General features: G+C 30.8%; 5 protein-coding genes across 9 annotated transcripts; 2 read left to right on the forward strand and 3 right to left on the reverse strand.

The window, feature by feature from the left end:
* Positions 1 to 236: 236 nt before the first annotated feature.
* Positions 237 to 1,208, reverse strand: Taf12 (TATA-box binding protein associated factor 12). Its single transcript, XM_069109931.1, has 3 exons — positions 861 to 1,208; positions 599 to 791; positions 237 to 510 (listed from the first exon to the last, which is right to left on the reverse strand). Exons 1-3 carry the CDS (start codon positions 1,095 to 1,097, stop codon positions 383 to 385), a joined length of 558 nt encoding a protein of 185 aa, XP_068966032.1. The 5' UTR covers positions 1,098 to 1,208; the 3' UTR covers positions 237 to 382.
* A 673-nt stretch (positions 1,209 to 1,881) lies between these two features.
* Positions 1,882 to 7,974, forward strand: Ac13E (Adenylyl cyclase 13E). 3 transcript variants are annotated; one of them, XM_069109916.1, is made up of 8 exons: positions 1,882 to 2,253; positions 2,757 to 3,056; positions 3,125 to 4,545; positions 4,623 to 4,877; positions 4,985 to 5,432; positions 5,519 to 5,674; positions 5,858 to 5,986; positions 6,059 to 7,974. In XM_069109916.1, the coding sequence occupies exons 2-8, from the start codon at positions 2,767 to 2,769 to the stop codon at positions 7,737 to 7,739; spliced, it is 4,380 nt and encodes a 1,459-aa protein (XP_068966017.1). In that variant the 5' UTR covers positions 1,882 to 2,253; positions 2,757 to 2,766; the 3' UTR covers positions 7,740 to 7,974. The 3 variants fall into 3 exon arrangements, with proteins under 3 accessions (XP_068966017.1, XP_068966016.1, XP_068966015.1); XM_069109915.1 differs by having other exon boundaries at positions 1,884 to 2,238; positions 4,985 to 5,436; positions 5,787 to 5,986; XM_069109914.1 differs by having other exon boundaries at positions 1,885 to 2,253; positions 4,985 to 5,436; positions 5,787 to 5,986.
* Positions 7,621 to 16,792, reverse strand: Ranbp21 (exportin-5-like protein Ranbp21). Of its 3 annotated transcripts, none has more exons than XM_069109920.1 (9): positions 16,656 to 16,792; positions 14,900 to 15,600; positions 14,510 to 14,818; positions 13,032 to 14,435; positions 12,674 to 12,934; positions 12,461 to 12,584; positions 12,038 to 12,374; positions 11,594 to 11,963; positions 7,621 to 10,982 (listed from the first exon to the last, which is right to left on the reverse strand). In XM_069109920.1, the coding sequence occupies exons 2-9, from the start codon at positions 15,584 to 15,586 to the stop codon at positions 10,821 to 10,823; spliced, it is 3,654 nt and encodes a 1,217-aa protein (XP_068966021.1). In that variant the 5' UTR covers positions 15,587 to 15,600; positions 16,656 to 16,792; the 3' UTR covers positions 7,621 to 10,820. The 3 variants fall into 3 exon arrangements, with proteins under 3 accessions (XP_068966021.1, XP_068966020.1, XP_068966022.1); XM_069109919.1 differs by lacking the exon at positions 16,656 to 16,792 and adding an exon at positions 16,275 to 16,450; XM_069109921.1 differs by lacking the exon at positions 16,656 to 16,792 and adding an exon at positions 16,191 to 16,251.
* Positions 16,793 to 16,810: 18 nt separating this feature from the next.
* On the forward strand, positions 16,811 to 18,375 carry Nup37 (nuclear pore complex protein Nup37). The gene is made up of 4 exons (XM_069109929.1): positions 16,811 to 16,960; positions 17,322 to 17,519; positions 17,594 to 17,958; positions 18,047 to 18,375. The coding sequence occupies exons 1-4, from the start codon at positions 16,811 to 16,813 to the stop codon at positions 18,297 to 18,299; spliced, it is 966 nt and encodes a 321-aa protein (XP_068966030.1). The 3' UTR covers positions 18,300 to 18,375.
* rig (gem nuclear organelle associated protein rigor mortis) lies at positions 17,828 to 24,998 on the reverse strand. Its single transcript, XM_069109918.1, has 17 exons — positions 24,869 to 24,998; positions 23,767 to 24,084; positions 23,325 to 23,683; positions 22,928 to 23,251; positions 22,600 to 22,855; positions 22,281 to 22,509; positions 22,111 to 22,195; positions 21,680 to 22,052; positions 21,280 to 21,566; positions 20,943 to 21,178; positions 20,718 to 20,865; positions 20,382 to 20,639; positions 20,080 to 20,290; positions 19,787 to 19,993; positions 19,278 to 19,713; positions 18,923 to 19,160; positions 17,828 to 17,966 (listed from the first exon to the last, which is right to left on the reverse strand). The coding sequence occupies exons 2-16, from the start codon at positions 24,073 to 24,075 to the stop codon at positions 18,931 to 18,933; spliced, it is 3,948 nt and encodes a 1,315-aa protein (XP_068966019.1). The 5' UTR covers positions 24,076 to 24,084; positions 24,869 to 24,998; the 3' UTR covers positions 17,828 to 17,966; positions 18,923 to 18,930.
* Positions 24,999 to 25,012: the final 14 nt, after the last annotated feature.

Here is a 25,012-nt window from a genome sequence, read left to right on the forward strand (position 1 = left end):
AAATGAAATGAAATGAAATAAATGAATCTTACTTTCTATATACAAATTTTCTTTCATATAAATTTAAGATACAAAATAAATTTTACAAATAAAATATTTTATTTAATTTAACATTTAATCAAGAACATAGAGAATTATAATGAGAACGTTCTATTAACTCTTTTCAGAAAAATAACATTTTAATACACAATTGAAGACATTCTGTACTTAAAATTATATACATTGCAAAAACTATATATAACTTATTATATAATAATAATTTCTTCTCTTTTTATAAATATTAGTTATGTATGTTACCCTAAAGTATATTGTCATGTAAGAAATATAGAAGAATCATCAGTTAAAGATAAAATAACAATACAGGATGAAATGTACAGAAGGACTAATATTTTTTAATTGATTTTCGTATAAGTGCCAATCTTTGTTTATGTGCTTCTGTAACTGTTGCACGTTTATATGGTCGTACTTCATCTGTGCCAAAACCAGGGATCCACATATTCCAATTTCTTTCTAAAAAATTAAACAATAGCTCGTATAAACACATTTAATAACATATTACATTGAATAGTTACTTATTTTATTACTTCTTGTAACTTACCTAAATGTAACTGTACATCCTTTACTTCTACAGTATTCGCATGACGATGTTTAGCCAATAAGCATGCTGCATTTACAGTTGTTTCAACAAAATCATCTGCCAATTGTAATAACATTTCTTCTACATCATCATCTAACTGTTCAGTAGGATCTACCTCTTTCACTAGATCTTGTAATCTTGTTTTAGTCAGAAACTGGGATCAACACAATATAAAAAATTAAATAAAAATAATTCTATCATTTTTGTTCAATGATAAACATACCTGTGGAAAATCATTGAAGGAACTTTGTTGCTGTTGTGATTGTTGTGTTTGTTGTTGAGTAGAGGGTTGCTGTACTACCTGCTGTTTTGGAGGTTGTGATACAAATTGCGTCTGTTGAGATTGTGTCTGAGGCTGTAATATTTGCACTACTGTATTGCCACTTTGTACATCAGGCACAGTAGTCGATGCCTGAGTATTAGGTCCGATAGATTGTAGACTACCAAGTACTGGTGTCATATCAGAGTTTTTGTTCGCAATTTGTACAAAAACTATTTACTTTGTCACGTCTTTTAGATGTATATTGCAAATCGAGAAAACTTGTTATAACTAGTTCAGCCTACTGCCGTTAGATGGCTAAAACTAGCTATAACTTTCTTACTAGTATTCACCACGAAAGTATTTGAATATTTGTCAAATTTCTATCTAAACCAGATTTTTAAACATTTTGCTTGGCATGACTTCCTATTTAGTCACACTACATCAGTCTTAAACAGTATTATTTATTTCAGAGTCTTTCATAGCTTGGATTACAGGAGCTTCTAAAATCTCAAATCCACTATAGGCACCCCCACCTGAAAGAAACAAAGTATTTGAATATTTTTTGAATATGACAATAACACAAAATGAACTTCTCTATATTTACACTTTTCTTGTATTTTATGAAGATTATACATGTGTGTAATATGTATATAATACTATATATATGGTATCTATAACAATACCAATTAATTATAAATCCAAGTATATTAAATTTCGTATTATTTAGTAGTACTTTTACATGTCTACAAAAACTTGATATAAATGATAAACTTGATAAAAATAAGTATATGTACAAATACTTTGTGTAGTTACTGTGTATTGTATGTATATATATATATATATTTATTTATTTATTTATTTATTATATAAATTTTATATCATTTAAGGTTGCACATACATTATAATGTCTTACATAACAATGTCTTGAACTTCGCGGTAAATATTTCCCCATATCGAATATCGAATCTCTGTACGTTCAGTTCAGCCTAGTTTAGCTTATTATCTGTAAAGCACGAGTTAATTTTTAACGCATGAGCTTTCTAATCGTGGGCGCTGTCATCGATAGATTCAAGATGGCCATGGTGCATTACGGAAGAGAAAATTCGAAACGTTCAAACAATAATTTTTAATTATACACAATAATAAATTGATTACAAGAAAAATTCGATTGAACTGTTACTGATACGTATAATATTAATTTTTCTCGGTAACACTGAGAATACCAAACAAAAAGAATGAAAATGGCATTTTTTGAAGCGAGCTGATTTCAGGAAGAACCTCCGATGTCAGCGGGGAGGATGATTTTCTTAGTTTTGTGGCGATTTCGCCAGTGATCAAGGTGAATTGACTGGCTGTAAGTTTCTTGGTATTAAAGTTATCATACTTATACATGTACTTTATTTTTATTAAAGAATCATGTCATAGTGTTATAAAGTTAAAGAGCATGCTGTCATTTGAAAGAAATGATCTATAACCACCTTTTCCTAATAATTGTATAAATCCTATATGGAATATAATTTTTATAAGCTTATTTGTATCACGAAGAATGCAAAACTTTAAAAATTTGATTGTTACTTAAAATCATTGTTTTGTAGTAGAATGCAGAAAATAATACATTAGTAGAATATGTTCTTAGATAATGTTTTATTTTGTAACAATAATTTTCTATGAAATTAAATCATAATGTATTTATTAAATTGTATTGTTACAATTGTAATGTTATAATTGTGTTTGTTTCCTTCTTTTTAATACATATATTTTAATAAAATTAGTTTTATTTTTAATATATAAATTTGTAATATATAATATATATAATAATTTATAATATATATAAATTTAGATTATGTATGGTTTTAGTGCAATTTAAATGTCAAGTATGACTCCTCCTTTAAATCGAAAACGAAGCTCATCTGTTAGTTTTACAAGAGCTAAGGATGATAGCGAAGATGCTACAGATGAAATTCATATATCTTTAGCACCATATATACAAACATATTTGGCACACAGTGGACAAGGACTTGGATGTTGTGGAATTAGCCTTCCAGTACCATTTGAACGTGCAGCCCCAAGATCTTGGTGGAATCCTAGATTTGATTCAGAAATACTTGAAGAACAATTTAAAAGGAGTGCCTTTCCACAAATTAGATTAAGATTCCGGTATTTAATACACTGTTGTATACTTGTTAAATTCATAGAAGCAAATATTAATATATATTATTTTTTAGGTATGCTCTAACATATATTTTACTGGTTTCTTTGACATGGCTGGCATATTTTGTTGTAATTGGGGCAGAATACAATACTACAACATGGCCAGCTATAGCAGCAGTATTCACTGCTATTGGAGCAATGGTATCAGCAGTCTTGTATCTAACACATAGTGATTATTATAAAAGTTATGTGTTACCAATTTCATTAGGAGTTGCATCCATGCTTTGCATCCTGTCTTTACTTTTTCTCACAATAGTACCACCCTATATAGATGGCTTAACTCTAGTCGGACATTTTGCACTCTGTTCTGAGATTTTGTTATTGATTTACACTGTCTTGCCAATGCCACTATATGCTTGTGTGGGAATATCGATGGTTTATTCTTTTCTATTTGAATTTTTGACTGCTTACCTATATGGTACAAAAAGTGCAAGAGAAGAATTTTTTAGCAAATATATTTTATTAAATACCTCGATAGAAAATGATGCCACTCTGAAAAACTTTAATATCAATCAATTTTCTAATGTGATGCACGGTGACAACGAATCTACAACTGCAAGTATGAAATTAGTATCGTATTCACAGGATTCAAAACTGTTATCTGCTCTTGGAATAAAGTCAAATCAAGAAAATATAGTTGGAAGGATATCTGGAGTTTTGAACGATACCAATGTTTTCAAGAACTTAAATTCCACTATAATATCAACGATAGCTAGTATTAATTCCAGCATAAACGCTTCGTCTAATGATTTAGTCTCGAAAGGTGTAAACAACGCAACTTCGATATTTGAAGAAAGTGTACTAACTCATAAAAATGGTGAAATGTCAAACTATTTGTTAAGTAGCAACATATCTAACCGATCATTTTCGGACGATTATTTTTCTACGAGTCTTGGAATAAGAATCTTAATGCAGATCTGCATTCATCTGATAGGTATACATATTTTAATAATGACTTTTGTAAGGATGCGTGGTACTTTTATGAAGGTCGGGCAATCACTGTTGGTCCGGCGTCAGCTCGAAATGGAGAAACAACTTAAAGAGAAGATGATTCATTCAGTAATGCCGCCTAAAGTCGCAGATTGGTTAATGGAAGAAAGTGAACGTGAAAGAGAACGGGAGGATTCTTTAAAAAAAGGTTCGATACCGTCCAATAATACAGATATTCGCTCATTGTTTCGACCATTTAATATGCATTCAATGGAAAATGTTAGTATCCTATTCGCTGATATTGTTGGGTTTACGCGAATGAGTTCCAATAAGACTGCAGAAGAGTTGGTAGGCATTTTAAATGATCTTTTTGAAAGATTCGATGATTTATGTGAACATCATGGATGTGAGAAAATTTCTACATTGGGAGACTGTTATTACTGTGTAAGTGGATGCCCAGAACCAAGGCCTGATCATGCAAAATGTTGTATTGAAATGGGATTAGGTATATTTTCTTCCTTTTTTACTGAATTATAGAAATGAAACATTTATATGAAAAATAATTAATGTGTGTTTTTACAGCCATGATAGAAGCTATAAAACAGTTTGATATTGAGAGAAGAGAAGGCGTTAATATGAGAGTCGGAGTGCATACTGGAACTGTACTCTGTGGAATAGTAGGTACTAAAAGATTTAAATTCGACGTCTGGTCTAATGATGTAACTCTAGCAAACAAACTAGAAAGCACGGGAAAACCAGGAAGAGTTCACCTAAGTGAAAAAACATTAAATTTCCTCGATGATCGATATATTACAGAGGAAGGGGATTTAATAAATGGTATTGACATTATTATTATATGGGAGTAGAAAACTCCTATGAATAGAAAAGTTGTCTGAGTGTACTTAATCATACAAAACTTTCTAGAAATATGTATTATATTGCAGGTATTAAAACTTATTTTATCAAAGGCCGAAAATCAGATTTCACCAATCAGTTCATAATGAATATTACATCTCCGACAAGTATATCGCCTTTGATGCAATCGCGTCATCGTCTGGCCTCTTGCAATAGCCAATCTAAATCCAAATATCATTACCTCCATATGGTTACTAATACAAGTAATTATAGAATGAAAGCAAATTCTTTGCCAAGTATTCTAGATTCCGAAAACGGAGATACTGATACTGCAGATGAAAAGGGGAACGCAAATAAAAGTCCGATATCTGTTGCCAGTTATGGAAAGAAAAAAGCGCGAAACAAGCCGTGGAAATATTTACAACGACAACGAACTACCGAGGAAATGACACCTTTAGAAATGGAAGAACCCAAAGCAATTATTGTCGACAAATCAAAAATTGAATCTCAATCATACGAAGATCGCAATGGATTTAGGCAGGTCAAAATCGTGTCGATAAAAGATTTTGCTTTAATTTTCAGCTGCATTATCTCATTCGTATATAAGTTGTATTTCTTTACAGAATACGTCTCAAAATGAGATTGAAATGGATCCAAATCCTGTACCTTCTAGTCCTTTATTGTCTGGTCAAGAGCCACTCAGTCGTGCCTCTTCTATGTGCAGTAGGAAAGATTCCGGAATTAGAAGTAATAGCAGACGTAGTAGTATACAGCAGCAGGTATAACTTATAATTAATGATAGAAATTATATTAGAGATACTTCAATACAATAAAGTTTCAATAATAGTCAGCATGTTCCCTTTCCTCCTGCAGTTAATTTTCATATTTTAGTTATTTTTGATGAACGGCATGGCTCAAGGAGATTTATTAGCACACAGAGTGAGTGGCTATTATACTTCTAGTTCGACATTAAACTCTGTTCACGAGCCGTCGTCTTCAGTACCACCCTATCCATTTCCTCCAGCAGTCACGGATACCTTTGGTGCATGTTTTCACAAATTAAGAAAACAATCTGACCTACAGTTAATCAGGTAGGTAAATCAACTTCACTTTATAGGTTTAAAGATTATATTATAGTTCGTATGATTTTATTTTTCACGAAGGTGCGTTCAAGATAATGTAAGTTCTCAACGATCATACTTCGTGAAACCTCCACTTTCAAGTATGACACTCTTTTTCAAGAACAAAGAAATGGAAAAGGAGTATAGAGAAAATGCTCATAAGGTTAGCGAATGTATCAGTGGAAATCCACCTACTCTGGCTACCTCGAGATTCAATACATACTTTGATATTCTGATATCGGCGTTGGTTTATACTGCCGTTACAGTATCGCTCTTTTTAATTTGCGATCCAACGTTATATTATATGATTTTTTTTGTATCTGCTGCTACCATTCAAATTATAGCGGTATTGCTTTGTGTTCGTCAACTTTTATATCCGGATATGGTCCATGCAACGTTGACGCAGCGAATTTTCAAATTCTTTTCACAATGGTACCCGTGGCATATATGCGGTGCAATTCTTGTCGGCTTACCGATTACGTCAATTCTTCTCAATTATACGTGCAGTAACTTTCATAATTTGAACAATTTCGAATATTATTATGGTTACTTAATCGTTGTTGGTATAGTTCATTTTTGTAATTTCACGCAACTCAATTGTTGGATGAAAAATTTCTTGGTAACATTCATGGGTGTATTGTTTCTTTATCTTGTAATGTATCATCTATTATATGATCAAGAAAATCTCGGTAATCAATTCATTAATAACTCGCTCAATTACTCACAAGCCATGATAAATAAACGTGCCATTGGCTTAATCAGCAATCAATTTAACGAAATTATGGCTAAAAAAGGATTCGATAATACTCCTAATTTGTTATTAAATTCCACAACAAACCTCACCCTTATGAGATTAAAAGAGGCAGAAATCAGATATCATAAAAGATTATACAATTCCGAGATTTTTTTAGATCTGATACTTTTACTTTTGTTAGTTTGGTTTTTAAATCGTGAATTTGAAATTAGTTATCGGTTAAGCTTTCACGGAAACGCGGTAGCCGCACGAGACAAAAGCCGTGTACAATCTATGAAAAATCAAGCCGATTGGCTTTTACACAACATTATACCAAAATATGTTGCTGATCAATTAAAAACCACTGCTAAATATTCACAAAATCATAAAGCTGTAGGAATTATTTTTGCAAGCATAGTGAACTTTAATGAACTCTATGATGAATCTTATTTGGGTGGAAAAGAATATTTGCGTGTGCTTAACGAACTTATTGGTGACTTTGACGAGTTGTTAGAAAAGCCAGAATTCTCGAACGTAGAGAAGATTAAAACTATCGGTAGCACATTTATGGCAGCAAGCGGTTTAAACCCACAAGTTAGGCAACAAAGTGAACATGAATATATGCATCTGTTTCAATTAATAGATTTTGCCATGGCGATGCATAAAGTAATAAACGATTTCAATCGAGAATTGCTAGGTTTCAAATTAATATTGAGAATTGGCTTTAATTATGGCGACGTAACTGCTGGAGTGATCGGGGCAACAAAGTTGTACTATGATATCTGGGGTGACGCTGTAAATATAGCATCTAGAATGGATTCGACTGGAGTCGCTGGAAGAATACAAGTGGCCAAGAACTCTTTAGATATACTCTCGGAACGATACGAGTTCGAACCACGTGGCCAAGTCTATGTTAAAGGAAAAGATAATATGGACGTGTTTTTATTAATAGGGGAAAAAGACGATATTAATACAACGATAAACACTTAACAGTTTTTGAATCCCTAATGATGGGAAGAGTCGATTGTTTATAAATTTAATCGTTTGCACGTTACACTTATATCGAGCATATGATCTTTTCCAGATCAGGCTTTTAGCGATATTTCGATCTCGTTAAGAATTGTATGAATTTTTACGGTATAATGTACCGTCGACGTTACACACGTTAAAAACGTACCTTACTCTTTAATTGCTCGCTCATTAAAGATATTTATTCTTAACGAAATATTCACTGTATTTTTTTACATAATTTAAGAGCATCAGATGCGAGATCTACCAAAACCTATCTTTATAAAAAAAAAAGTACAAAATCAAATCGTTTTGAAGAAATGAAATTTTGTCTTAACAATTGTTGCGAAAAATCTATCGAGACAAATATAGTACGCATCTTCATTGTTTATGTGCTGAATGTACGAACGAACTATGCGAATGAGCGGATGAACGTTATATGAAGTGACCGAGCTTGGTCGTTGTCAACAGTTCCTAATATAAAATGTGTGACTTATTAGGTAACTATTAGTTATCATCGTAAAAAACTTTCTAATATTTTCTTTCATTAATCCTTCTGATTCATATAAGATTATACGACTTGGTTCCTTTCATAACGTGAATAACAGATCAGAACTATTTATATTTAAACATGAAAATAAGTCAAATCATTTGCGAAGTATGAATATTCTATTGAAGTATCTCGAGAATCTTAAAACATTCTTCAAGACTTATTTCTTCAGTTTAAACATTATAACACAGCTTCTATACTTGTTCTAGCTACAAGCACTCGTTCGGTATACATATATTGTTTCTCGTTAATTTTTCGCACGATAGATAGTATATTCAAAAGAAATCTGTTTTAAGATTGCTATGGTTCTCGAAAACTTATTGTTAGTACTCAATGATTCCATGCAAAGCTTTGTATTCTATTTTAGTTGAACTTACAGTAGAAATTAATTCAGTGGTATCTCTTGTCGTAACATTGTTTCAGGATTTGCTGCATGGACTACCGCATCAATAATAAAATCGTACTTTATAAATTATCATTCCGTCATTCTTTAATCTAATATTTTACTTTATTTTCTCTTTCTTTCTTTCCTTTTCTTTTAAATATCGGTAAAAAGGTATATAAGACGATATAAAAATAGTGAAATATTTTCGGCATTTGACTGCAGTTGTACTTCAGACAATTTTTAGAAATTTAATACATGAACCCCTTTCAATGTCTCATTTCTGTAGGCGCATACATACATATGTATAAAAATTACAAAATGTGTGTTGGACTCTGGCATTGTCTTATTCGTACTTATGTTGAAACGTGTTAACAGATCTTGCAATCTTCACGAAATTATAATTACAGGTGTAAGCAAATTAATGGAGTATTGATAGGCAAAGTATATTAATTTTATTGTTATCTTAATGTGCGTACTATCGCGTATATTGGAGAAAAATTGTTAAACTCTAAAGCGATAATTAGTTCAACTAGTAATAAAATTTGAAATCTATTAAAAACTTGTATTCTATTTATATTAATCTCAATAGTATTTTGTTGGAAAATATAGTTCTTTATGAATTTTATTTTATAACATATGTGATGTTAATACGATACGCAAATTGACCGTATTTATATATAACAAGATATAATTTAATATTAAATTTTCGTATTTTAACTGTCATTCAAATACATCGAATCAACGGAAAACTCTAATGTCGTTTAAAATTTTGTCTATGCCTAGCATTATAAATCTTTTAAATAGCATAGTCTCTATCGCGATAGTACTTCATTTTTTGTTAACAAAAAATCCATCAGGTTACTTCTAAATCCGTGATATGATTGTCACGTATTAAATGATTATTAGTATCTATAATTTTATGTAAAATATCGTCGTTATTTTTTATGTGTAATGGAAATCATGTAAAGTACTAATCCATTTTTATGCGATAGCTACAATGCTGCATTATTCACAATAATAAAATAAAATTAACTAAAATAATTAAAAGGTAACAACGAAATCTGGAAATATTACATTCAATTTACATATAAGTATCTGAAATGCTGCATTATTTTAAATTTCAAAGGATAAATAAAAGTCGCATTTAATGACGGTAACATGACCTGAACAAAAGATCATTCTATTATTAAATATCATCTTAAATGAAGCTTACTTTATGCATGCTTTTGAAATGCCCAAATAAATTTTTTACAACTAAATCCATATGAAATAGCACTTTCAAATGTGCTGAGAAACATACACATTTTGCTCCTGATTAAAAACAATTATAATCAATTCGAATACAAATTTTTGTACCAAATCGTAAAATTGTTTTATATAAATCAACAACCTTTGTATTATACATTAGCAAAATATTGTTTACAAAACTGTATTACATTGCGTGATTGTGGAAAACCATCCTGTTTTACATTATTACAAAAAATTTGTAAATCCAAAGAAATAGTAATAAATGCGTAAGACTTAATATACAATTATTCGATAATCTATTTAGATTTGTTTGTAATTTGTCTTATCATACGTGCTAAATGTTCTTCTTTAACGACAAATATCTTCTTATATTACACGTGCGTATGGATAGATACGCATCACGCATACAATACATACATACACACATGCACGCACCCTGAATATTCGAGAAACACAAAGTTTTCTGTGTATATTGTAGTCCCGAGTTAAAAATAAGAGGACTTCATAAATAAAACCGATTGCTGTCTTTTTGACTTTTTTCTTCTCTTCTTTTTACAAACTATTCACAATCGACATTGAACGCGCACGTAAGCGTATTTTCTTTTCATTTTATTCATTATTCGGTACATAAGTAAAATAGTTAAGTGTAACACTTCCGTCGCAAGACTGTGTATGCGCGCGTCCAACTTTATGAATAATTTAAAAACAAAGATCTAGTTAAAACAAACTTATTCTATGAAGTCCTCTTATTTTAGTTACAGGATTCCCTTATGTATATAGTTCAATCTTTTTTTGTAGGAAATCGTTTTCACGACGGTTTATTACTATTTATTAATTCAGACCATATGCATGTAGTATGGTCATCTAAATGGAGTTTCTGCTACGTAGGTCCTGCAAATAGAGCCGCAAACCCGCTATCAGTCGAATTCTCAGATACCTCATCTACGCGTACCGCTTGTTGCTTTCCAAAAACTTCTATACGTGGTAAATTATCTATCTTAACTTCCTTACGAAACAATTGACCAACACTTCGACCAATAAGCTGCAACGAAAATTGTATGATATACAGGGTGAATCACCCAACTGATATGATACGATTTATGTAGTACATACTCAGGTATACTATGCTATGCAGATACTCACTTGTTTTTAGTATGCAACGATGCACCAGGAAAGTGCAATTGCAGTCCTTTTTTAAATGAGACTATAATTTTTAATTAACCATCCGATGCATTTTCTAATTCCCTACAAGAAAGTATTCAGGTCCTTGGGTGAAAAACTGCATATGAGAAACAAGGAAAAACACAGGATGGAAGGCTTGTGTTTATGTTTTCCTTGCCTTTCATACACTAAATGTGGTCAAATATCTTTTAAACTCAGCATTTTTCAACCCAAGTATAATACTTTTTTGTAGAGGTTCATAATGGTTAACCAAAAATTATAGAAACCTATTTAAAAAATGCAACTGCACTTACCCCGAGCATTATTGTATGCTAAAAAAAAAGTGAGTAGCAAACATAGATCTTATTATGGCATTTAATTTTTCTCTATCTTCAACGAAATCAGAACTACAGCCCAGCCCAGTTCTATGGACATGCAGCATCCTGTATACCCTTCAGTACACTATTTCTATTTTTAATATGTAAATCTTACCTGATTTGTAATTTTCTTGAAAAGATCTTTCTTTCCTTTCTCAACTTTATTTCCTTTAGTACTAACTACAGCCATCTTTTCGTCGAAACGTTGTAAATCCGTAGGATTGACACCCGGAATTTGCTGCATTACTTCGATAATAGTGGGGAATTTAGGTCGTAAACATTCGTAGACTTGTGCACCCAAGGTAATAAGAGAACCTTGATTCGCTTCGTGTTGCCCGTGAAGTTGTAAACCTTGAAGAATAGCTACCATAATATGAGCAGCCATAGCTGGTGTTAAACTGCCATCACCTGCCAATGCTCGTACAACTGGTCCAGTTAACATCGTAGCCTTTAGACTAGCATTTGAATCGTTCCAAGCTAAAGCCCTAGATGTAGCAATAGGATTTCACTTAAAATTAATTCTACTATAGATTAAATATCAAATAAGACATTGGATTACCCTAAAACGCATAGAACAACACTGTGGCATGTAGATGGATGACGAAGAACAACAGCTCCCAATTCACTAACAACTTCGGCAACTATACTATTTCCACGTGACGAAGGAGGATCTATAGCCATGCCACCACTATCTTGTTCCATTGTGTCAGGAGGCGTTGCATCACTAGCAGCACCACCAACAAGAGCTACTTTCAACACGTCTACAAAATCTCTCGTCAAATTTCGATTTAGCATATCAGTAATAACTTCTTGTGTATCTGTATTTTCTTCATCCAAACCACCAGATTCGTAGAGGTGTGCGATGTACTGCCATTTTGCGCTTAACCTTTGGCACACTATAAAAAAATGATTTAAATTAAGATGTATTTAAATAAAAAATTAATAAAATCCATGTGATAATAAGAAGATAAAAAGATCATACTATGCGTAGAAACATGAGCCAATACGGGTACAAGAACGCTTTCGTAAAATGCAGGTGGACAGGAATATATGAACGGTTTCATGAAGACGCGTATAATTGGTCGCAATCTATAATCTGGAATCATCTGAAAGAAACACATATAGCTGTCATTAGGATACAGAATAAATAATTATATTTCTGTTATAGTATAAGAAAAAATATGAGAAAAGTTACCTCCATATTAGAAAAAACTGAATTGATGAGAGCTGGTGCTAAACCAGGTAATTGATAGAAATCTCTTCCAATCATGTGACATCCACTTCCTAACATATGATAGCACAAATCATGAATAGTAGTAAGAAACGATTGCATTCGAACTAAAGCCGTAAATGAAGACTGATCAGGTTCAGAAGCTCGTTCATTATCATTTGTTACATTTAAACCTAACAGGTTTGCTTTTTCTGCTTCTAATAATTCATGAGCATTTTTATATCCCTAATAAAAATATATAAAAAACATTAGATATTCCTCTATGAAATTACTCAATAAAATAAAAGAAAAGAAAAATATTTATTATTAGTGTCTTTATTACCTCTGATAAAGCTGCTAAAGCAGTAGGTATGAATAGAGCATTCATTGTTCTGAGCAATGCAAAAAGTGTTGGCAGTATAGGAATTACATGTGGTGTAGCAGGATTTCTATACACCGGATTCCCACTTTCGCTGAGCGCGGCTACAAAACTGCCTCTTGCAGCGCGATCTGGATCATCGGGAATGGAGCACCTTTTTACAACACACAGTATAGTACAAATACATATCATTAAATCGCTTCGATTTTGTCCTGCCGGGTCTTCCGAAATATTTTCAACCGGTGGTCTGTCTAAACCTACGAATCTCATTAATTCAAGTGGCCCTTTAAACGATTCAGATCCGAGCGCGATAAACTTGGCTGATGCATCACCAATTATTTCTGCAACGAATCTAGTCTGTCTTTCGTAATCACAGAAATGATTCGATATCAACAACAATGCTTCATAAAGCAAGGTAGTTTCCATCTTAGATAAAGGACTAGGTTCTCTCGCTAAACCCCGAACCATCGTATGTATTTGTTCAAAAACTGGGAGGAGTAGTAATGGATATTTCAGACTAATTTTAACCATGAGACTCGCCGCATGTCGCCTTACATTCTTTGCTGCTCTAGATCGAGTACCTTTTGTTTCACCAGGTGCTTCAAATATCAGAGCAGCAAAGATCTTCTCCAGGACTCTGGGTAGGATAGCAACTCCTGGCATAGCCATTGAACCAGTTGACATAGATAAGAACACGAAGAGAGCACTGATGCAAGAAAGTAATGCAGATAGTAACCAAGGATCTTGTGGAGAATAACCAAGGCATAATTCCAACAATTGAAGACCAGTTTGTACACTTGGTCGTTCGTTGATTAATAGAATTCTGGATACAACAGAATCCAAGGCTTGTGCAAGAGCTTCCCATTCAAGGTATTGTGGATCATTTTGGTCACTTTGATATCGAAGATCCGCCATTCCCTTCGTTATTTTGGCTGTTAACCACTGTTGTACGTACGTAAATGTTACCAGAGGCGCTACCATCGTTGCTTGTCGAAATCCTTCCAATAAATCGGTTCTGAATCGATGAAGAAAGACATTGAACTCTTCCACTGAATCATAATCTGCGAGACAATATGCGCTCATTCCATTAGCTTGTCTACCTTGTGGATATGCTACTTTTATTAGTTTTGGAGCTGTATTTTCTACATATTTTGGTATGTAAGTCAACAATAATTGATCTTGTTTTATCTGTTCATGTTTAAACAGCATTATCCAAATTACATTTGCCATATGTGTTAATGTCAAACTTGAATACATAGTAAATGTCAACACAGTATCTAAAAATATGTTGAAATGTGTTGGTCGAATGCTAGAACTATCATCTTTACCCCAAAGTGTACAAAGTTGAGTTGCCATTCCAGTTAGCACCTAAATTAAAAATTAACATTTTTCATTACGTCTACATATAAATAACAATGTTTTATGATAATTTAGCTATTTACCTGTGTCAGCTTTTTTAAGAATAAATAATGGTTTTCATGAAATTCATTTGTTCCAGTGACAGGTGATGCCGCAGTTGCTGCTGTATAAATATATCTCAAAGCATCTTCAGAAAATAAAATCATTAATTGTTTTCTGTCTTCGGCTTTCCCTTTACGGTTTACAATTTGTAATAAACATTCAGCTGCTGAGCATTGAAATATTGGATCTCCTAATAGGAGACATAATATTTGTAATAATCTACCATCTTCTGCCATAACATGAGTAATTGAAATCCACTCTACAAAACCAGTTAACGTAGACAGTACTACCTATATCACAGAAAAATAATTTAATATATACCATTACAAACATTGATTGGAAAGACATAAATAACCTCATAACAAATTTACCTGTACAACTTTACTATGTGCTGCAGCTTCAGAAGTACAACCTAAACTATTCGTTTTTTGAAATTCTGAAAAATGTTGTTCCATTAATCTTAAAAAAAAGCTAAAAATTTCAGCCATATTTGTGTTAAGTGCTTGGTATATATCCTTTCTTCTTTGATTAGATTCTAATGTTTGTAAAAGTGCAACATCCTCTACGAGTCTCAAAAACACCAGAAGAACTAATTCAGTTTGACTTTCACCCCTTGTACAAGCTTGACTAAGTTCAGCAAGCAGTGTAGGCCATTGTTGTGGCCATTCTCTCTTTATCATTTCTACCACAACACGAGATAGTGCATCTTTAATATGAGCTTCCTCTTGTAATAATGGTTCTGTACCTTCTTGAAGTAATTTCATTGCATTCTCCTTTATAAATATTTTTTCTGATTGAGATATTTGCGTCCATCTATATTTGATACAATGTTCCATAAGTTGTAATCCAAAATGCCTAACCACTGAACTTCTATTTGGAGCTCTCTGAGCTAGGTATAATCCACATTGTGCACATAAAGGAGATGATTCCTTAAATCGTTCACAAGCATTATATACTTCCAAACGTTGCTGTTGTGGAACATTTGGTGACATCATCACCTCCACTACTTGAGCAAGTTCTGCTGATATTTGGGCAACATTACCTACCCCGAACTCCATTCCTGCCTATTGCACTGTAATTGAAAGTAATAGTTATTTGTATTTTTTTATTAAATTTTGGATGTAAAAATAGAAAAAGCATAATATAGGTTTTTATCATTTCATACTTTTTTATTTCAATTTATATCAACATGTACACACAATATATATACATGAGTTTTATATGATATAAATTTAATGTGAACTTACATATAAAAAGTACAATTAGTAATCAAATACTTGAACTTTGAAGCATATGTGTAAAATATATTATCTATTTCTACTCCAAATGATAAAAACCATTAATACTTTTTTCTATCATCTGAAGCACTTTTATAAATACAATATATCAAGGTAAAATAATTTTTAATGACGACAAACATGATAGTCATAAACATTCTAAAAATTTTTGTCAAAATGTTGAAATTATAAAAAAAAAAAAAATAAGATCGTGAGAAAAACAGTTAAATTTCGTAAAATGACATTCTGAAAATTTAAATTCGAAAACGAAGCAAACAGAAACGTGTTTGGTAAAAGATATCGTAGCTTCACACGTGCTACGAAAGTTTACAGGTACTATGAAAAATTTAGGAAGAAATTAGATAATGTGAAATTGTGTAATTACAATGCAAGAAAAGCACGAGGTGAACCAGCTTGTAAAGTATGTGTAGTATGCCCTGGTAAGCATGCCTTGACAGAAGGTACCTACCTCGTAACGCGATCGTAGATCGAGACGGATCGAAGATACACGTTTGGCAAAAGTTCTGTCAATACGGCTTGTCAATTCATATCTGATGGTCAATTATTGAGTCAAAAACTCGCGGCGTGTACAAGCGGTGATCTTATATTTAGTTAAATAAGTTCGCTTGCTGAGGGATATGCGGCACGTTGAACGATTACATATAGCATACGTAAAATACGTACTGCCCTCTAGATGGTTTAAATTCGACCTAACCTCATCTTATAGCGCGCGTGCATGTTTTTTATGTTTATATGAATTGCAATTCCGATTACAATGGAATGTTATATACCGTAATAATAGTACAAAAATATTCATGAATCAAGAAAGAGATACGTTATGATCATTTACCTTTCATATATATTCGTTGATATTTTCTTCGTTGCAATCTCCGAATTAATACAATCTAGCGAGAAAGTTTTATAGGTTATGCCGGTGATCTCTTGTTGATCATAACACGAGCTCATCTCTTATATTGAAGGGAATAATACGAATACGAATACACGATGGACGAAGCTTTAACTACACCACCTACATATCAGTTGCATTTTTCTAAACAGATATATTGCGTTGAGTTATCTCCTTACGAATGGTCTCAACATCTAATTTGTGTCGCTTTAGCCGAAGAAATTGTCATCGGTACTATTAAATTTCAGGTAAAGTCATTAAGTTTCATTATACGTGTATTATTGGGTATTTCAATTTACAAAATTTACATAATATACCTGTTTGATATTTCATGAAAATTACTTTTTATGACAAAAAATTAAAAAAGATATAATCTACAACTTACCTTCTAATTGGATATAAAAATACATGAATGAGAAAATAAAATAATATAGTGAAATTTTACTTGTTATCTCTGAAAAACAGTCATAGATGTTCAGAATATATGTTTTAGTTTTATGAAAACGTTAATCACTGCAAAAAATAACAGTTATGGAATGTGATAAGATTGCAAGAAAAACATTATTTTTAAATGAATAATAACTATTATTATTATTATTGTATAATAAGGATGAAGATGAAACAGTGGAAGATATTGCTTATAAACCTTTTAGAACATTTCGTCATGATACTAGACCACATGCTATTGCTTGGAGTCCAGAAACCTCCTTGAGTGTTGTACCTAAAGTTTTAATGTTCTGTGTTGCTGGAGCAGATTTTAAAATAAGATTATATAGCAGTGATCTGAATGAAAACACTGTATGCCAGGTGAGATTAAAGAATTATAATAAATGCAACTTATTTTTTATGAATCAATTTATTGACATTTCTTTTAATACAAGATGGAAGGACACAAGGATTATATAAATTCAATTTGTTATGAAACCGAAGGTGAATTATTGGCTTCTGTATCTGATGATCACACTTGTAAACTTTGGGCTGTAAAAGAAGATGAAAAATGTATATCTACATTTTACTTAACATCTCCAGGAATGAGTGTGAGTTTTCATCTTGAAAAATCTGGCAAGCTCCTTGTTGGTGAAAAAAATGGATTGATTCATATGTATGATGTACGCAGTCAGCAAGCAATTATGTCTTTAGATACAGATATTGTTCCCTTAATGTCTATAGACTGGGGACCCAACCCATTAAAAGTTGCAGCTATAGCAGCTGGAAAGCTAATTTTGTGGGATATATCCAAACCTAGGTAATGCACTGCAAAATAAATTTAAAAATTAATCAATGAACAAAATAATAATTGTAATATATTTTGTGATAATTTTTGTTACTTTCAGTCCACCTTTAGAATCAAAACCTCTTCACATTGAAGGAGGTTTAATAGTAAAGTTCTTCCTTGGCTATGAAAATTTTGTAGCAAGTATAGGCAGACCAGATAATTTATTAAAGGTTACAAATATAAAAACTGAACAAGAAATAATTTGTGGGCAAGTTAAATTAATAGGTGGAATAACGTGCCATTATAAATTACCGTATGTTTGCGCGACAAGTGATAGAGAAATTCGTTTTTGGAAAATAACTTCAAATTAAAAAGAAAAATGTTTTATTAAAAAAAACTGACTTTTTTATTAATAAAAAAATGTTCTGTAATTATAAACAATTTTTATAAATAAAAAGTCATATTACCTAATTTATCAATATTTACTTAAATAAATTGTATTTCATAGAATTATGTTTAATATAACATTACAATATTCTATAAGACGTACAATATATTAACCCATTTGCATCCAAGCGTGGATTATTCCGTGCGCTGCGACTGTCTTCAATCACTAAGCGCGGATTGTTACGCGATATTCTACAAGAGATATGGCGGCGATAAAATGGAAGGATAAAAAAGATGTCGTTTTGCTAACAACTATGCATAGCTTAAAATTTGTTGAAACGGAGAAAACAAACCGATATATCGGACAAAAATGTGTAAAACAACAGTAGTAATTAAATTTGGGCGCCGCCCCACGGAGAAAACCATAAATATTGGCGCCGGCATCAACGTGTTAAGTAGGACCATGATGCAAATGGGTTTAATAAATAAAAAATATAAAAAAATAATTGAATGATAAAAATAATAAAGTAGAAAATTCAAGATTGTTGACTATCATTAGTATCTAATGTAGTATCTATCAAAAGAATATATCAAAAAAGTCAAGTACATGTTTATTTATGTAGTAGCATCTAACCACATTTTGGAAATAATTTTTAAAAACTTATTTTTTATAGTTTCATCGCACAATTTGCTGCATAGTTCATTTGCTTTGCCATATACCATAACAGGATTTGGGATATAAACTAAATCATTGAGGATTTGATTCTTTTGTTTCTTTAATGTATTTAGTTTTTCCATGAAGGATTCTATATCTTGATCAGTTTTAATTTCTTCTTGCATTTTACCTAAAAACAAACAAACATTTACCTAACAATGAATCAGTGTTAATTTTTTTATCTCTTATATCTATTATTAATAATTAATAAACAATTTTTTATTTAAGCAATATTTCTGTAACTTACATTTTGCAGAAGCTATTTGATTTTCCAATTTGTTAATTTCATTTGTTATTGTCCAGTGTCTTATTGCTTGTTTATTTAATGCATCTTCAAGTAAATGTTCAATCAAATTGGTGTAATTTTGTATATTATTATTAATAGATTCTTCGTTTATATTATATACAAACCAATTTAGAAGAGCATAACATAAATAAGCTCGTAAACTAATTGATACAGAATAATCAGCTTTTGTATAAATACTTGTTTCATCCATTGGACTTTTAATATCTAGTTTTACAATAATTTCAATTAAAAAACTATGTAGATGTTCTAAATCTTTGTGATGTAGTAGTTCAAATTGAGTGATTGTATATAATGCAGTAACAATATGCTTTAATTTCTGTTCTTTTTCAATAGAGGCTATTGCTAATGCAATCTCATGACCAATTGTTAACCATAACTGAAATTAGGAGTTATTAAACGTAATAATTCAATTCTTCACAATGTTAAAAACTAGATCACGTGAATTTTACCATTTTCTCCTTGTCTGAAATATTGCAAAAACTATTTTGACACAAGTCAGTGTAATAAGAATTACAATCACCGCAAACTGTCTCTAAAGTTTGTAATAGACCATAATTTGATTTTCCGTCTATCCATGTTTGAATCAAATCAAGAGTTACATTTCCCTTAATAACTTTTTTAAGTTCCTCATAAGTTAACAAATATACTTCTTGATACTAAAATAAAAACAAACATTTTTCATAAGACAATAATTATTTAAAATATGGAAAAACCTAAACATAAAACATATATGTAAATATACCTTGAGATATGGAAACTTTTCTATTATATTTCGTGCAAAATCATACTCTGAATTTATCAAAGCTGCAATTATTGCTTGGTCAGCTAAAGATTTACTTGACATTTCATCATTACATAGAAAAGCAATTTCAGCTGCCGTTATTAACGTAGCTGCATCTTTACGGCGTGCAAGATATTTTACTGTATCAGAAAATTCTCCTAATTTAGTATGACTGAAAATAAAATTATATATGACATAATTAAAATTTGTAAATAAAAATATAATTTACATTAAAAAATAAATATATAATTAATACAACTTACATCCATGCTGCTTGCTCGAAATTGCCTGAATTTACACTATATTTTGCCCATTCTTTTAATATTTCTGTTAGTACTGGATCATCAGAATCAAGTCTACACCTAGCAAGAACATATGCTTCTTTGTACAAATTTGCAGCCTGAAATACTTCTATAGCTTTGTTGGTTTTATGTATACAAAGTAAATATGATACTGCTTTACAAGGATTGCCTTCAGTTACTAATTGATATGCATATAGTTCACACATATCTTTCCATATTCTGCAATACATTATTGCTAGATTATTTTTACGGCGACTTTAATTGTATTTTATAAAATAGATAAATAAGAAAAAATACTTCATGGACAGACTAGCTGAAAGTGAAACAAGAAAGTCATTGAGACGTTTCCCTTTAGCAGCTTCTTCTAAATTCTGTTTGAGATTATCATACCATATATCCATTTCTGTGATGACATCATAGTTATTTCTCTCAATATGAGCAGATTCTATATAGTAATAAAAGATAAAGCAAATATAATATATATAGGTATCTTGCATTTTGTTTCATTAATAAATAACTTACTTTCAGTAGTTAAATAAGATATAAAATTTTCTTGCGATGAAAATAATATTGGCACTATATTATACGAAGCATCTTTCTGAACATCTTCCATATTAAAATTTTCACTTTTCATATTTTTTACGATATTTAAAAGAGAATGATGTAAAAGTGTTTTTCGAGATGCTGTATTAGGGCATTTTGAGAAATATGGCCGTACTTTTTTATTTTTTGTCTCTGTTATCATCATTGTCTTTGACTCTGAAAAAATTGATAAATATTTGTTATTTGTATTATAATAACATATTTTTTTATTACTTTCATCAATATTATTGTTATACTTTGTACAGTTCGATAAATATCTGAAATAGAACATTCTGATGTAGCATTAGTTAATTCTAGTAAACTATTATCAATAGTATCAACAATTTTATTTGTTTCATTTTGTTTCTTTTTAGCTTTTTTTGGCAATTTTTTATATTCTTTTTTTTGTGGCAAATTATAAGCAACTCTCCATATTCGTACTGTAGAATCTGCAGAGCCTGTTATAATAAAATCAGGGTCTAATGGACTCCACATGCAACACAATACTGGGCCATTGTGTCCTGTATATGTAGCTATTAATTCTTGTGTTCTAACATTCCATATCTAAAAACCAATAGTACTCGTATGTAAATACTTATTTTTACAAAAAATGTTTATTATTCCTAAATATATTATTACGGTGATATCTATATAGTTATATACATAATTTGTAATACCTGTGCAGTTCCATCATAACTACTAGATATTAGATGTCCACTTACATGTGGACTCCATGCTAAACAGACAACATTTTGTACATGTCCAGTTAAAGAAGCTACAATTTCATGCACTTTATAAATATCACATTTTTCCTTTAAATTTTCATTATTAGTTGAATCTTCCATTTTTTCAAAATGATCTATAAAATTAGATAAATCGAAAATAACTATAGTACATGATTCAAAAGCAACAGCTAAATAATTTTTTTGCTGAGAAAATGTCAAGTCTGTTGCTGTACTCTCAGGATGCCAGACCAAGCAATGCACCATTTCTGTTGTAAACTTAGCACATCCACGTGTTTCAAATTTTCGATTAAGAAATGAAATTGTTCTAAAAACAAAAAAATGTTTAATTTCATGGAATTCATACAACATATTTAAAAACATACCCATTTTCAAATCCTACTGCCAAGCAAGAAAAATCTGGCTTCCAAGAAAATTCTGTACATTCTTTTTTCAATACAGATTTTGGTTCTAGTTGAAAGAAATTATAGCTTTATAGTAAATATGATATAATAATGTTGCAATCATTTATTAATTAAAAAATAAAAAATACTACCATCATTTGTAACTTTTTCTGAGTCATAATACACAAGCTCTCCTTCTCCACAAGAGTATAAAACATATTTATTTTTTGGACTTGGGCCCCAACCAATAGTATATATTACACTTCTATGATATTGTCTGTACAATGTAGGTGATTTATTTCCATTTATATTAAATACACCAACTCGACCTTCATCAGTTGCATAAGCCAATAAATTTTCTTTTTCAGGATGCCATGCTATCTATTAATTATGTAAATTTCAATTTTCTAGAAAGTATAATCTAGGAAATGTACAAAAAAGGACTTTTTGAAACTATTATACAGGTCTTACCGCGCGAATTTTTCCCTTAATCTTTTGCCATAAAACAGTTATATCAAAAGTAGTATCATGTGCTGCTGATAAATTCCATAATCGTAACATTGCATCTCCAACACCAAATGCAATATGTGAAGTGTCTAATGGGCAAGCAGCCATGCAATAAACAAACCCACTTTGTGTAAATATATCATAATCTATTTCAACATTATTTTCTTTTATTCCACAACAAATAATTCTTCGATCTTGTGCCACAGTCCAAATTGTATGTCTACAATTAATCAAAAATTTATAATTGTTTCATAATCATATTTAATCATAAATTATATATATCTATAAAAACCTTTGTCTTATTCTCCAATTTTCTTCTGAAATGTCTTGGGTATTTGGTACATGCGCAATACAAAATAAACCCCTGCTGTGATGTGCATGTATTACTTTGACATTAGGTTTCCCTTTTATCATTGTTGATAAATCCCAAGAGATTAATTCACCCCAACATGAACTTGTAAGCAATAATCTAGGTTCTATCCAGTGAACTACTACCCAATTACCTACAGAAGCATTTAATTTACTTCTATGCTGCTGAGAATCAAGAGGTGCTGAAGGCAATGAAATTGTCATTTCATAACGTCCATCTCCACCAGCTTTCCAAATGAAAATTGATCTACATATTGCAATTTAAAATGAATATATTAAAATTATAGTTAAAAGCACTTATATATTTTTTTTTAAATTACCTATCTTTCCCTCCTGAAGCTAACAGTAAATCTTCATTTAAATTTCCTCTTATTACATTATTTTTTGAGGGACACCATGATAAGCTAACTATTTCAGTATCATGTCCTCTAAGTTTGTAAACTACTTTCCCTTTATCTTGAAAATTAACGATATAAACTAAGCCACTCTTTGAGCCTACAGCTACAAGATGTGGATCGTGAGGACAAGAAGAAATATAAGTAGGTATTATTTTTCCTAATGAAATTGAAGAAACAGTATTAAAATAAGCATTCCATGATAATACATAACCATCAGAAGTTGCTGCATATATAACATAAGGATTTTTATAGGACCATTCTACGCCTATTGCTTGTTTATCCTGAAATTAAAAAATATTTTAAATATAATATCACTATAAATTTATCATATATGTATATTAATATAGAAACATTTTTACATTACATTTTCTAAGAGATAAGTATAAGTTACAGATAATGTTTCTGAATTCCATATTTTAATTGCGTTATCATCTCCTGTGGAAGCTATTAAATTATCATTTACTTCTTCAAACCGAGGAGTAAATGCAAGACATGTCACCTTGGATTTGTGACCATGCTTAATAATAGAGTATTGTAATATTTTATCATTTTCATTAAGTTTACCAATAACAATTATATTTCTAGCACCCCATGCTATAGTACCATTAAAAGAACAAGCAAGAATATTACTTAAATACCAATTTGGTGAGGGTGGTAAAGTTACTTCATTCATTTTTATCAGCTGAAATACAAATGAAAGACAATTTCAAATACGATATCCACAATGGAACTTTGGTAACCAGAAAATTTTGATCTTCCTTTTTTATTAATTTTCGGGTTTTTAGGGTAAAAACATCCCTTGAATGAAAGTAGATATTATTCTATTTCCCAGTACATCTTCAAGAGTATAATAGATATAAAAAAAAGATTAGAATAAAAATTGAACGGTTTTTTATGCTTTATAAGATAATGCTATTAGAGTAATAAAAATTTGCTGTTTAAATAAAAAATCTACCACCACCGTTATTGTGAAAAATTTAGAATCTTCTATCACATCGAAAATTATGTAGAATAAATGCAAATGAATATATTAAATATGTTAAACTTATCGGATAATGTGAACAAATCTATGAGTGCTGCATATGATATAAAATTCCAAAACATCATTGTATTTATAAGTACACATGAAAAGCTATATCAAAGCAAGAAATTTGCAAGATCTGTGCATTGGATTATTTATGTTTGAATGTCAGATATCATTGTTATATTTATATAAACAAAAATTTTTTATTGCGTTAATAGCATCGTCTTATAAAGTATAAAAAACATTTAATTATTATTATAACCATTTTTTTAATATCTACTATAGTCTTAAAGATACAAAGGGCAATAGGGTATCATCTATCTCCATTCGAAGAGTGTTTTCATCATGAAACACCGAAAATAAGCAAACAAATAGCTGATATCTTTTTTTAGGTCCGCTACCAGCCAACATAATTTTTAAAAAATTAGAATTTTCAGATTACCGAAGTTTTCTTATCAGAAGTAAGATCACATGTTTATAGCTTTTTAAGGTTATGCGGTTCTTATTTGACATTCACATTAAGTCGTTTGAAATAAACTTATGCGTAATACATTGGGAGTAATACAATTTAGACTATTTTTATAGA

Source organism: Bombus flavifrons, chromosome 3, assembly GCF_040668555.2.
Source record: "Bombus flavifrons isolate JBK064 chromosome 3, iyBomFlav1_principal, whole genome shotgun sequence".
NCBI classification, from domain to species: Eukaryota; Metazoa; Arthropoda; class Insecta; order Hymenoptera; family Apidae; genus Bombus; species Bombus flavifrons.

Excerpts from the sequence above, each read along its gene's own strand:
- Taf12 (XM_069109931.1), bottom strand. The coding sequence starts at position 1,097 with ATGACACCAGTACTTGGTAGTCTACAATCTATCGGACCTAATACTCAG. Across the intron at positions 792-860 it reads CCTTCAATGATTTTCCACAG|TTTCTGACTAAAACAAGATT; the intron begins GTATGTTTATCA and ends TGTTGATCCCAG. Across the intron at positions 511-598 it reads GGATGTACAGTTACATTTAG|AAAGAAATTGGAATATGTGG; the intron begins GTAAGTTACAAG and ends TTAATTTTTTAG.
- Ac13E (XM_069109915.1), top strand. The coding sequence starts at position 2,767 with ATGTCAAGTATGACTCCTCCTTTAAATCGAAAACGAAGCTCATCTGTT. Across the intron at positions 4,546-4,622 it reads TTGTATTGAAATGGGATTAG|CCATGATAGAAGCTATAAAA; the intron begins GTATATTTTCTT and ends GTGTTTTTACAG. Across the intron at positions 5,987-6,058 it reads TCTGACCTACAGTTAATCAG|GTGCGTTCAAGATAATGTAA; the intron begins GTAGGTAAATCA and ends TTTTTCACGAAG.
- Ranbp21 (XM_069109920.1), bottom strand. The coding sequence starts at position 15,586 with ATGGAGTTCGGGGTAGGTAATGTTGCCCAAATATCAGCAGAACTTGCT. Across the intron at positions 12,585-12,673 it reads CAGTTTTTTCTAATATGGAG|ATGATTCCAGATTATAGATT; the intron begins GTAACTTTTCTC and ends TGTTTCTTTCAG. Across the intron at positions 11,964-12,037 it reads GTTGTTCTATGCGTTTTAGG|GGCTTTAGCTTGGAACGATT; the intron begins GTAATCCAATGT and ends TGCTACATCTAG.
- Nup37 (XM_069109929.1), top strand. The coding sequence starts at position 16,811 with ATGGACGAAGCTTTAACTACACCACCTACATATCAGTTGCATTTTTCT. Across the intron at positions 16,961-17,321 it reads TCGGTACTATTAAATTTCAG|GATGAAGATGAAACAGTGGA; the intron begins GTAAAGTCATTA and ends TTGTATAATAAG. Across the intron at positions 17,959-18,046 it reads TGGGATATATCCAAACCTAG|TCCACCTTTAGAATCAAAAC; the intron begins GTAATGCACTGC and ends TGTTACTTTCAG.
- rig (XM_069109918.1), bottom strand. The coding sequence starts at position 24,075 with ATGAATGAAGTAACTTTACCACCCTCACCAAATTGGTATTTAAGTAAT. Across the intron at positions 22,053-22,110 it reads GCAGTAGGATTTGAAAATGG|AACAATTTCATTTCTTAATC; the intron begins GTATGTTTTTAA and ends TTTTGTTTTTAG. Across the intron at positions 20,291-20,381 it reads TTCGAGCAAGCAGCATGGAT|TCATACTAAATTAGGAGAAT; the intron begins GTAAGTTGTATT and ends TTTTATTTTCAG.